This window comes from Octopus sinensis, linkage group LG5, assembly GCF_006345805.1.
Source record: "Octopus sinensis linkage group LG5, ASM634580v1, whole genome shotgun sequence".
Classification (NCBI taxonomy): domain Eukaryota; kingdom Metazoa; phylum Mollusca; class Cephalopoda; order Octopoda; family Octopodidae; genus Octopus; species Octopus sinensis.
The window spans coordinates 42,530,314-42,543,227 of record NC_043001.1 but is presented as its reverse complement, the minus strand read 5'-3'; the positions used below and the strand labels follow the sequence as shown (position 1 = coordinate 42,543,227).

The following is a 12,914-nucleotide window of genomic DNA, read 5'->3' as shown; positions in this document are numbered from 1 at the left end:
CTCCAGAGGCATAAAATTTGAGCCAGTTTGGGCATTGCAGCTCGGTACAATAAGAGCTCCAGTCTGCTTTATTCCAGTCAAAGCGGGCAGTTTGAAGATGGTTGTGGTTTTTGTTACAACCAATCAGAGACAAGTCAGCCACTGATGCCATATTTCTGGTAAGACAGCTGTAGGAGAAATACCTAGCCAAAGATAAGCCCCTGTGCCTGACTTTTGTTGACATGGAGAAAGCTTTTGACAGGGTCCCCTGATCCCTTATCTGGTGGTCAATGAGGAAACTAGGTATAGATGAATGGTTAGTGAGAGCTGTGCAAGCCATGTACAGGGACGCTGTAAGTAAGGTAAGGGTTGGCAACGAGTACACTGAAGAATTCCGGGTAGAGGTTGGGGTCCACCAGAATTCAGTCCTCAGCCCCCTCCTATTTATCATAGTCCTCCAGGCAATAACGGAGGGATTCAAGACAGGATGCCCCTGGGAGCTCCTCTATGCTGATGACCTTGCTCTAATTGCTGAGTCACTATCAAAACTAGAGAAGTTTCAAGTGTGGAAACAAGGATTAGAATTGAAGGGCTTTAGAATCAACCTAGCTAAAACCAAAGTCCTAATAAGTAGGAAGACAGGCAAACCACAAATCCCTTCAGGTAGATGGCCCTGCTTGATCTGTAGTAGAGGTGTATAAGATGTACCCAGTGTAAACTATAGACACATAAGAGGTGCAGTAATATCAAAGGAAGGCTAACTGGGAAGATAGTTTTTGTATGTGGCAGATGGTTGGGAGTGATAAACACCGAAAATGCGCAGAGACCAACTTCCGCCACATTCCAGGGAGAAAAACTAGATGTAGTTGATAGCTTCCGTTACCTAGGTGACCAAGTCAGTAGCGGGGGAGGGTGCGCTGAAAGTGTAGCTGCTAGAATAAGAATAGCCTGGGCAAAGTTCAGAGAGCTCTTACCTCTGCTGGTGACAAAGGGCCTCTCGCTCAGAGTAAAAGATAGACTGTATAATGCATGTGTACGAACAGCCATGCTACACGGCAGTGAAACATAGGCTGTGATTGCTGAGGACATGCGTAAGCTCGCAAGGAATGAAGCCAGTATGATCCGATGGATGTGTAATGTCAGTGTGCATACTCGACCTTGAGAGAAAAGTTAGACCTAAGAAGCATTGGATGTGGTGTGCAAGAGACGGCTGCGCTGGTATGGTCATGTGGTGAGAATGGATGTGGGTAGCTGTGTGAAAAAGTGCCACACACTAGCGGTTGAGGGAACCTGTGGAAGACCTGGGATGAAGTGGTGAAGTACGACCTTCGAACATTAGGCCTCACCAAGGAAATGACTAGCGATCAAGACTTTTGGAAATATGCTGTGCTTGAGAAGACCCGGCAAGCCAAATGAGACCATAACCTGTGGCCTATGCCAGGAGCGTAACCAGCCCACTTATGCATACCTTTTCCTTCTTTGGTCACTAAACTCTGCTTGCGAAGACCTGTTGAGGCAAGTGAAATCAAAATCAATCAAAACCAAAATCAATTCGATGACTGGCATCCGTGCTAGCAGGGTGCAAAGAGCACCAAACAAGTGTGATCGTTGACAGAGCGGCTAACCAGCTTCCGTGCCAGTGACACATAAAAGGGCACCATTTGAGTATGATCGTTACCAGCATCGCCTTACTGGTACTTGTGCATGTGCTAGGAGGGTGCTAATCCGAGCGTGGACATTGCCAGAGCAGCCAACTGGCTTCCATACCCGTGGCACGTAAAAGGGCACCATTCGAGCGTGATCGTTACCAACGTCGCTTCACTGGCACGTGTAAAAAAGATTCGAGCGAGATCGTTGCCAGTACCGCCTGACTGGCGCCCGTGCCGGTGGCACGTAAAAAACACCCACTACACTCTCGGAGTGGTCGGCGTTATGAAGGGCATCCAGCTGTAGAAACTCTGCCAGATCAAGATTGGAGCCTGGTGCAGCCATCTGGTTCGCCAGCCCTCAGTCAAAATCGTCCAACCCGTGCTAGCATGGAAAGCGGTCGTTAAACGATGATGACGATGATGACGATGATGAAGATGATGACAAGATGCGCAGGACATCCTTTCTATTACACGACAGGTCAGCAAATGTCGCGTTCTTATTTTTGTGTTTCTGATCCCTCTCAACACTCTCTCTCTCTCTAAGTTTTACAGTTTCATACCAGCGTTTTAAGAAAAAACAAAAAAATCTTCCGCGCCCAAACTAACTTTTGCGAGCGGCGGTGGGGGTGGGAGAACATGAACGATTTAAAATAAATATATCTTAATTGTTGTGTGAGAAAGTATATATGTTCTGATGACAAAATATATTATCTTTCAAAAACATCCTAAATTTATAGACTATATCGTTTATGTTTAAGAAATGGTTCATTATTAAATACACACACACACACATACATACATACATACATCGTTCATCTGCCTTCCCACACAAAGATGAGTTTAGAGTGTTTTGTTGAGAATTGATCCATTTTTTGACAGCAAAGAAGTAAATTTTTACCTGCCTACATATATACGCTATTGGAAAGACTTTCTCCCAAATTTTTTATTTTTATATTTATTTTTGCCAAAACCCTCCGTTATCGGATACAAAAATTGGCATTTTGAGATTCCCCCCCACCACCACCACCAGCATTTATCCATTTTTCCCACCGGGTGCGGATCTAGATATTAACCCTTAAAACCCTAAACCTAACCCTCAAACCCTAGCAGATTTGCATTCCCCGTAGCCGAAAACGGAGGTGTGTCGAAAAAAATATGAAAAATAAAAGCGGCGGGTAACAAAAGGAAGTCTTGCCCTTGCTATGCGTACGCACACACGTATAAAGCGCGAATTTGGAAACTGGACAGCAAAACAAAGAGGTAATAATATTTGGAATTTATTTTCATTGTAGAATTCGGCTAATAAAGCATGATGGAATGTATGTATGTGTAGGTAGAGGTATCTTGGGTACTTGTCACAAGTACCGGTATCTTGTATCTTGTTCTAGCTAGAGTTTGTATCTCATCTTGTAGCTGGAATATTCAGCAGTCTCCTAATATCACGACCTCCACGTTGTGCTTAGTTATATAACTTGACTTCATTAGAAATCAGGTAAGGGGGAACCTCGTATTCTCTTTATGTATTACTATACGTGTAGGTAATTTCGAATTATTTTTTTATCCTAAATTATTTAAAATGCGTTGCGTTGCTACACTGGCTTCTATTTGCACACCCTCTTTTTTTACAGAAACCTCCCGTTTACGGGTAACATTCCGAATCTGAAAAAAAAAAATCGGCATTTCGAAATTTCAGTTTCCACCCCCAATTTCTTCATTTTTCACTTCTTTCAGAAATTTTTTGTTGCGTAATATGTGAGAAAAGTACGAAAAATACGAAAAAAAAAAAAACGAAGAATTTTGATTCAGGAAAGAAAAATTTGGCATTCCTTCAATATAACTCGACAACATCAAAAATTTTCACGGTACTTGTGCACCCGCGCTAGCTAGTCGTAAATAGTCGCGTATGCAAAAATAGTGCGCGTATGCAAAAATAGGGTTTTTTTAAAAACAAAATAAATAATTTTTTACACAAAGTAAATATTATTGTACCGATTGCCTTTTGGTAATCTTTCGTTTTAACTCGAAATAATGTAAACACTAAATCGGCCATACATACATACATACACACACACACACACACATACATACACACACACACATACATGCATACATACATATACACATACATGCATACACGCGCACGCACTACAAAAACCGAGTAAAAAATTTCAGTTATCTCTCTCTTTCATACATTACTCTCTCTGTCTCTTCACACACACTAACAGAATCACTTCACTTACAACATACTTTCTGTCTCCCACACCCCATCAAACACACACACATGTACATCAATGCTTCCCATGCACGGTAACTTCAAAAGAACTTCCCTCGTCATACAATCGCTTTCTCTTAGACTATTTCGCTCTCATTACTTCAAAAGTTCCCGCAAGCCCATATGTAAAAAAATAATAGTTTTTTACGGAAATCGACGGAAAAGTATACTAGAATCGTAAGATTGCCCATTTTTTTTTGTATTTTTTTTTTACAGATGATTCCATACATTGTATTATTTCTGCTGGTGCTTTGCTCATTGGCTGAAGGTGATGAAAGGAAAACTGTTGAACAATATTTAAACCGATGCTTGGATGGATTACATCATAAACAGAAACCTGGTCCTGAAGGATCTCTCTATGACCAGGTGTTGTATAACCAAAAGCTGTACTTGTTAATGTTTCTTTTAAAATTATGTATTTTTTTATATGTTATATGCAGCTGTTATTCTTGTGGATGGGTTGGAGGATCAATCTCACTCATGCATTCCAATTTTTGTCATGGTTTCTGTATCTGAATGCCTTTCCTACACCAATCACTTTACAGAATTTACTGGGTACATTTTATTAAGGCATCAGCACTAAATAGGTTATCTTGTACATTGCAAGTCCTCACTACTCTGTTTTCTCCACTCATACGGAGTGCTATGATCAAGAAGGTGAATAGAAGAGAGAGCAATGACAGCTAATCTAGGGCAAGATAGTGTAAGAATTGAGTATAGATTAGTAAGTCAGAGTATTAGAAGAAAAGCAAAAGGAGAAAGTGCTTGAATGAATACTGTGAGGGAAACAGTAATGGTAAGATATAATGAGAGTGACATTGTAATGGCAGAGAGAAAGGGAGAGAGTAATTGAAAGAGGCTTTAAAAATTGAAAGAGACTTTAAAAAGTAGTTATTTGGTAAATGGTGGTGGGGATGCACATCAACTGCTGTTCATCCCTTCCAACCCATTTGCATTTTATTTGGAAAGACCATAACTAAAGATTGCTTACAAACTCAGACAAATACTAATGTAGGAAGGTATTTATAAACACTTTGAAGCGAAATAATCTCACATATAATATAATGCTATCTATGTCCTGTCAGTCACACCAGTTGAGGAGAATTAAAACAACAAATGGAGTGGGAATGAGTGACAGTCAGACAAACTGTAGTGTGAGATTTTACTCAGAAGTTGTGAAAATTTTTATTGTAAATAATAGTTACTTTAAGAGATTCCCACCCATGCACACAGACACATATATTTTTTTATCTTTTATTTATTTCAGTCATTAGAAACAAATCAAGTTGTTGGATCAGGTAATGAAAGTCACAGAGAGGGTCATAGCCCAACTAATTAGGAAGAGAGTTCATTTAGACAAGATGTAGTTTGGGTTTGTGCCAGGGAAATGCACCGCTGATGCTATATTTCTGGTAAGACAGCTGCAGGAGAAATACCTAGCCAAAGGTAAACCTCTGTACCTGGCTTTCGTTGACATGGAAAGCACCATTGACAGGGTCCTCCAATCCCTGATCTGGTGGTCAATGCAGAAACTAGGGATAGATGAGTGTTTAGTAAGAGCTGTACAAGCCATGTACAGGGATACTGTCAGTAAGGTGAGGGTTGGCAACAAGTATAGTGAAGAATTCCTGATAGAGGTATGATATGTGTGAGAAGACCTGTTGAGTCAAGTAAAACCAAAATCGTAGCAGTGGCCAGTGCCCCCTGACTGGCTCCCATGCCAGTGGCACGTAAAAAGCACCATCCAAACATGGGCTCCCGTGATGGTGGAGCGTAAAAAGCACTATTCTAACGTGATCGATGTCAGGACTACCTGACTGGTACATAAAAAGAGCCATCCGAATGAGTGAGATCCACTTTAAATAAAAACCTTTGACTCTGCAACACTGTATATAAATTCTCTACTTGGAATGACCAAGTTTAAAAACTGCTGGATCTCACTCATAAGGGAATCTTACATTGCGTATAAACTCTATATTTGGAAGGACCCATTTTAAACTCTGTTGGACTTTTGGATTTTACTCATAGGGTATTTGAATATTACATGTATACCATTCTGCCTAAAAAATGGATTTATAACTTCAATATACATACCTATTTTTCATCTATTGTCTTTCCTCCACCTCACTCTAAATACACTAAATACAAGGCATTAATAAAAGCCAGCACTTGTGCCAGTGACGCATAAAGCACACTCATGCTGGTGACTTGTGAAAGGCACACCTAATACACTGTGGAATTGTTGGTGGTAGGAAGAAACCAAGCCAAAACAGTCTGGTGCTGCTCTCCAGCTTACTAGTTCTTGTCAAACTCTCTAATCATGCCAACATGGAAAATGTATGTTAAATGAAAATGTATGATGAATGATATTTCTTTGAAAGTAAATAGAATCAACTTGAATTGTATATGAAAAGGAGATTCTAAATTTTATAGGCTAATCATCAGCATTCTGTACGTAAAAACATTTATTGTAGCATATTCTTTAAGATGAAAGATACCAAGGGTAACAGTTTCAAACAACTAGGTAATGGGTCAGCTATTTATATTATATTACCTGTACTGCATCATATCTGTAACTAAACCCCTTTGTTCTTAATAGTAAGTTCTTTATTCTTTAAGTAGATATTCTAGGAGTGCAATTGAATATTTCAAGTAGTAGCATTAATGTAATGTAGAATTAACAATTATTTTGTTAGATTATAGTCAGTTCCTTTTATTGGAAAAGTCACTTGTGTTCTGTTCAAAAGATTTTGTCACACGTTCGCTTAATGTTATAGAAACCAGAGCTGAGTCCCTATGGATTGTTGGGATTGGGAAATGATTAAATTACTCGGGAGAAAGTGTTAACTTTTAGCTAAATAAGAAAATCTCTTTGTGAGAATTGGTTTCAAATTTTGGCATTGTCCAGCTATTTTGAGAAGGGATAAGTTTATTACTGGTGCTTCTTTTATTGACCTCAAAAGGATGAAAGGTGAATTTGACTTCAGCAGAATTTGAACTCAAAGACAGATAAAATGCCACTAAGCATTTTGCCTAGTGTGCAAATGATTCTGACAGCTTGCTGCCTTTGTCTTTGTGAGAATTAAGCATGAATTTTTACCATTATGCATTGATTGATGAAGTGCAGCTCAAATAACAAGACGTAAGATTTATACACTTGATATATACTAGTTGATATTAAAGTATGCATTTAATTCCCTTCCCTTGAGGCAAAATGGACTTCAAACATATTCTCAATTATGATAAATCAGTGATATATAAATCTTGATACTTTTTCATGTTCCATCAAAGACTTGTAGTGCCATAGACTGTATAAATGGCTTTAAAATGTTTTTGCTTTTCACATTTTAAATAATGTAGGAAAATGAATTGAAAACCTATAATTTTACTTTGTTGCTGATAACATGGAAAATCATGGAAAAGGATGCATTTAAGAATTAAAAAAAAAGACCTTTACAAATATATATAGAAAATGCAAAGTGTAACCCAATTTCAGCTGATATTTTTCTTAATGACTTGTCCTAATATATTATCTATAACCATTGATAATTGAGCATTGTTTAAGAAATAAGGTATTCATATTAAATACTCCTGCTTAATAAATCATGCACTAAACATAGATCACACTTTATTTACTAGCTTAGGCAACTAGAGTTGTTGTTTAGACCCTGATCAACCTTAAATGAAAAAAATCTATTACCGAAAGGCATTCCATCCATGATTATCCTGCATCTATAGAACTCCCTTTATCTGTCTTTATCTTATTCAAGATGGCAGGCAATGATTTAAGAATGATCTGGTTGCATTTCTAGCAGTTCATGCAACTATGTAGAATCTCCCTTATTAGCTTCAAGGAAACTATAGATATTCCACTTGCTAATAACATGGATGGTAAAAAAATTAAATGGTTAAATTATTTACTTGTTAATCAGCAATTCATCCTTACTGACCAATATTTTTAATATATTACCTATTTTGGAAAATCATACTCTACAAAAGTATTATTTTAATATATTGAAGCATTTTTGAAAAAAAAGTTTGTTTCTATCATGCTTTATTTTCCATTTTCTTTATTTTCTTGCATATTTTTCTATATTTTCCTTTGTACAAATGTTAACTTTAATGTTCTTTGCTTGATTAATTGATTTTTAGTGTTCTCCATGGAAGAAATGGTCTTGTTGTCAGGCAAATGTAACTGAAAATATTCATAAAGAGACTTTGTACAAATTTAATATTCATCACTGCAAGAGACTTTCAAAACGTTGCTTACAACATTTCATCCAAGATTTGTGTTTCTATCAGTGTACACCAAATGGTGGACCATGGATTCATAAGGTTAGTTATATTAGGATTTAAAACTTGACTATTTTAAAGTTAGTTCGCTGTATTATTATGGAATCAGTGTTTGAAATATAATTGTTCCAACATATTTGGTGGAGCTGTGCTAATGGTTTTCATACAAATCAGTTCAATATTGTTTAGATTCTTTTAAAAAGAGTTTGAAATGGACATAAAATTTAACCATAATATATGTGATATAATTTAATCATACGTGTTAAAATTGCTTTTGTAACACATGAAATATTTTCATCCTTATTTTGGAATTTCTTTTCATGATGGCATGAGTTGTGTTATCTGCAACCCAAATTTCATATAATATCTAATATCTTAACTATTTTCTATCAGTACCTCAAAAGTATGAAATAAATTATTACATTATTAAGATGGTAAAAATCAATTAGATGAATTTGCACCTTGCCTTGACTACAATAATAAAAATAAAAAAAACTCCATGAGATTGACTTTTAAGTAGTGCTGTATAGAAATACTATAGTGACATCTATTCAAACTGATATACTGACAGGAATCCAACATGAAAATACGAAAAGAAAGATATTTTGAACTTCCACTGTGTCGAGATACTTGTGAAGAGTGGTGGGATAGCTGTAAAGATGATGAAACGTGCAGTGGAAACTGGATGCGAGGTTTCAATTGGACAACAGGTAATTTTTCATATTGAGTCAATAGTAAAATCTCTTTTACTTTGTCATTCAATAACCCTGTTTATCTTATTGACAATGACAACCTTCTCAGGTTTAATGAAATTACTTCAAAAGTAGGTGTCACCCATCCTACTCATGTCAGTCTTCAGTTTGAACATATCATCCATTTTCATACAAAAATAGACATGTATCCTGCATATGTTGACCACTGTATTTGATATTCTTCCATTTATATTGATTTTAGAGCATATTCTACATTCAATAGACTATACTCAACTTATTCTAGTTCATTCCTGTTAATTCTCATCACATACTGCTCATGTTCTAGTATCATTTTACATCACCTATATTCCATTTCTTTTATCTTTTACTTGTTTCACTTATTAGTCTGTGGCCATGCTGGAGCTCTGCCTTGAAAGGTTTTAGTCAAACAAATTGGCCCCAATAGTTCTGTCAGTTTCTTTTGCTGAACTGCTGAGTTATGGGGATGTAAACAAATCCACCCTGATTGTCAAGCAGTAGTGATGGACAAACACTAACACACTTGTGGAGGCTCATGGCCTAGTGGTTAGAGCAGCGGACTTGTGGTCTAGGGATCGCAGGTTCGAATCTCAGACCGGGCGATGTGTGTGTTTATGAATGAAACACCTAAGCTCCATGCGGCTCCGGCAGAAGGTAATGGCGAGCTTCTGCTGACTCTTTTGCCACAACTTTCTCTCACTCTTTCCTCCTGCATCTTACAACTCAGCTGTGACGGACCAACGTCCCGTCCAGGTGGAGAACCTATATGCCAAGGAAACTGGGAAACCAGCACCTATGAGCCGTGATGTCCTTCTCCCAACTCCACCTCCCAACTGGCGGAAACGCGCGGGCGGGCAGCTGAAGACCTGGGTTACGACGATCAAGGAGGACCTCTATATGCTCACAGGACCGCAGGTGGTCGGCCTGTGCCGATGGAACTGTGACTGGCTCGCTATCTCCAGTGAACTGGCACAGGACCGTCGTGCATGGGCAGCCATGGTTTGAGATGCCTCGAGGGTGGTAGAAGAAGCCGACTCAACCCGCCCAGGGTGAATGTCCCCACAAGTACAAGTAAAGTATGAACCAGGCGTGGCTTGAGAAGGAACAAACAAAACTAACACACTTGTATACATACATACATATACACCTGACTTCCAGGTATTTTAACACTAGGTGAATTGATAAGAACATATTTTCTTACACCTATAAACATAGCCAATCCATGAAGGAGCAAAACACCTACCTTGTGTATGTGTGTTTGATATTGTTTATATGGCTTGAGCTGCTTTTAATGCATTTGAATTTTTGCATAGTATGAAACGTTGGAACATACCAGCAGATGGTTCTTTTACCATTTTCCATTTTATTTGTTTTATTCATTGGTCTGTGGCCATGCTAGGGCACTGCCTTGAAAGGTTTCAATCAAACAGATTGACCCCAGTGCTTATTGTTTCAAAGCCTGATATTTATTCTATTGGTCTCTTTCACCGAACCACTAAGTTATGGGGACATGAAGAAACCAACACTATTTGGTTTCACTAAGCAGTAGTGGTGGACAGACACATAATGACAAGCTTCTTTCAGTTTCTCTCTATGAAATCTACTCACAATGCTTTGGTTGGCCTGGTGTTATAGTGGAAGACACTTACCTAGGGTGCTACACACTGGGAATGAATCTGAAACCATGTAACTGGAAAACAAACTTCTTATTGAGCCACACTTATGCCTCCTTTTTTCAGGGGAAGAAGAAACCAATTATTTTCTGTATACTAGTGAATTTCTCTTGTCATTTTATATCTGTTCTATGACCAACTTTATTTCTGTTGTTAACTGCATTACCTAAAAAACTTATATACTACTTATATGGAAGATAACGCCTTTGTTGAATCCTTAATGACACTAGCCTCAGTTCTAAACTGGTTTCTATAACATTAAGTTAATTCTTTATTGGAGAAGACATTAGTTTATCGCCAAGTGTGCCGGAACAACTATCATCTATTCTTTACAATGAAGCAAACAAATTTGCAGTATAGGGTCCTGCCTAAGTATATAATAAAACATTTGTAATGGGTTTGATGTCCCAAATGAAACAGATATATATACAAAAAGGAGTAGAACAAGTTACTTTGCGAAAATGAAATCATCTTCTGCAAGTAATAAAGTAAGGCAATTGCTGTGCTGATGACACCTAATCAGGTAGAAACATTTACATTGCTGTCTTCATATCTCCAGACACTCAGATTGTCTTTTCCTTAAATGGCATATCAGTTTTGGAGAACCCTCGTTTCTTTTGATTATGTCCCTTCTCATTTGAAGTTGATCCCAGTTGTCACCAAGCACTTGTGTTACTTTCTCTAGAAGTGGAGATAATTTCAATAAATCAAGAATTTATCTTGTATGGTACTTAGTATATTCTTATATGACTTTCTTGAATGTGTGCTTGTATCATCATCATCATTTAACGTCCACTCCTTTTCCAGTTTCCATCTACCAAATCCATTTACAAGGCTTTGGTTGACTTGGGGCTATAGAAGATATTATGACCCAAGGTGCCATGCAGTAGGACTGAACCCTGAAACCACACACTTGGAAATCAAACTTGTGTGTGTGTGTATGGTATTAAAAAGTCAATGTTAGTACAAAAAATAATTAAAAAAGTAAGCACTTTTTACTTTCTTATAAACAAATAAAGAAGCTGTTTTTTTTTTTGTTTCTCATAATCTTTACATTTTATTTTAATTGCAGGAACAAATACTTGCGTAACTGGAAGTAAATGTCAAAAAATTTCAGAGGTATTTAAGACATCTACCAACTTTTGTGAAAAGGTTTGGGATCATTCATGGAAAGTAGTTTCTCAAAAACCTTGTTTTGTTCTTTGGTTTGATGAAAAGAATGGAAATCCAAACAATCAAGTAGCTTTTGCAGAAGCTTATAGATTAACATCTGAAGCTTCTTATCCAAAACCTTACAGCTATTCATCAGTTTTTATGATAGTGTATAATTTTATTTTTGCCTTTGTTTTGCAATATTCGTATTGTGATATTCTGTGATAAAAGAAATACTGTTGTACTTTCTTGGTGAAGGATGACAGGCAATTCACTATAAATCAAATAGCCAATGCTATTAGTATATCCCATTAGAGAGTTATTCTACACAATAAACTTAGCATAACGAATGTTTCTGCTTAGTGGATGCCACATCTGACACCTGAGGGTCAGCTGTAAAGTGCATAGACTGATCAAGATACTCGCATGCAATGCGACCAATGAGGTTTATTTTTCAACAAGACCCCTTGCAGTCCCCTCACTCTTCCATCAGTGTTGCAGTGCTTGGATTCAATTGGTGAAAAAGTGTCATCACCAGTAGATATGACATCATCACCACTGCAATACCAGTTCCCAGCCAGGTGCTTTTTCATGGTGGAGAACAAGTAATAGTCAGATAGGGCCAAATCAGGAAAACAGGGAGTGTGATCAACCAGTTCAAAGCCACAGTCATGCACAGCAACCATTGAAAAGAAGGACTTGTGTACTCCATTTACAAGACTTTGATTGGTTTGGGACTATCTTTGAATGTAACAAGACTCCTTTCATCAGTTTTCCTGGGTGTTTGGTCTTGATAGCCTTTTATAACTGTCTTAGCAAACTGAAATAGTATTCTCCATTGATGGTGTGGTCCTTTTGAAGATAATCAATAAACACAATTCCTTTCTCATCCCCAAAAACTGAGGCCATCACATTCTCTGTAGATAAAATGACCTCTGCCTTTTTTGGAGCAGGAGAGGAAGGGTGTTTCCATTGCATGTATTGTCTGTTTGTCTCTGGCTGAAAGTGATAAAGCCAACACTTATCCTGTGTTAGGTAATGTTCAAGGAAGCCAGTTGGATCTGCCTCAAACAATATCAAATTTTCCTGTGATATGATTAGTCTGGTGCACTTTTGATCAGGTGTCAGATGTGGCATCCACTAAGCAGAAACATTTGTCATGCCA

The 12,914-nt window shown here is 37.7% G+C and overlaps 1 protein-coding gene across 4 annotated transcripts in view; it reads left to right on the top strand.

The window, feature by feature from the left end:
• The window catches only part of LOC115211818 (folate receptor gamma), a 29,013-nt gene extending 16,371 nt beyond the window's left edge, over window positions 1-12,642 (top strand). For 2 of the 4 annotated variants that reach the window (XM_029780525.2, XM_036503350.1), the window contains 5 exons: window positions 2,855-2,888; window positions 4,117-4,266; window positions 8,053-8,235; window positions 8,765-8,903; window positions 11,670-12,642. In XM_029780525.2, coding sequence (XP_029636385.1) covers window positions 4,117-4,266; window positions 8,053-8,235; window positions 8,765-8,903; window positions 11,670-11,974 — 777 coding nt within the window. In that variant the 5' untranslated portion in view covers window positions 2,855-2,888 and the 3' untranslated portion in view covers window positions 11,975-12,642. Of the gene's footprint in view, window positions 1-1,969; window positions 2,107-2,854; window positions 2,889-2,983; window positions 3,121-4,116; window positions 4,267-8,052; window positions 8,236-8,764; window positions 8,904-11,669 lie in introns of those variants that run through there. The other 2 variants (XM_029780526.2, XM_029780527.2) reach the window with 2 other exon arrangements.
• Window positions 12,643-12,914: the final 272 nt, after the last annotated feature.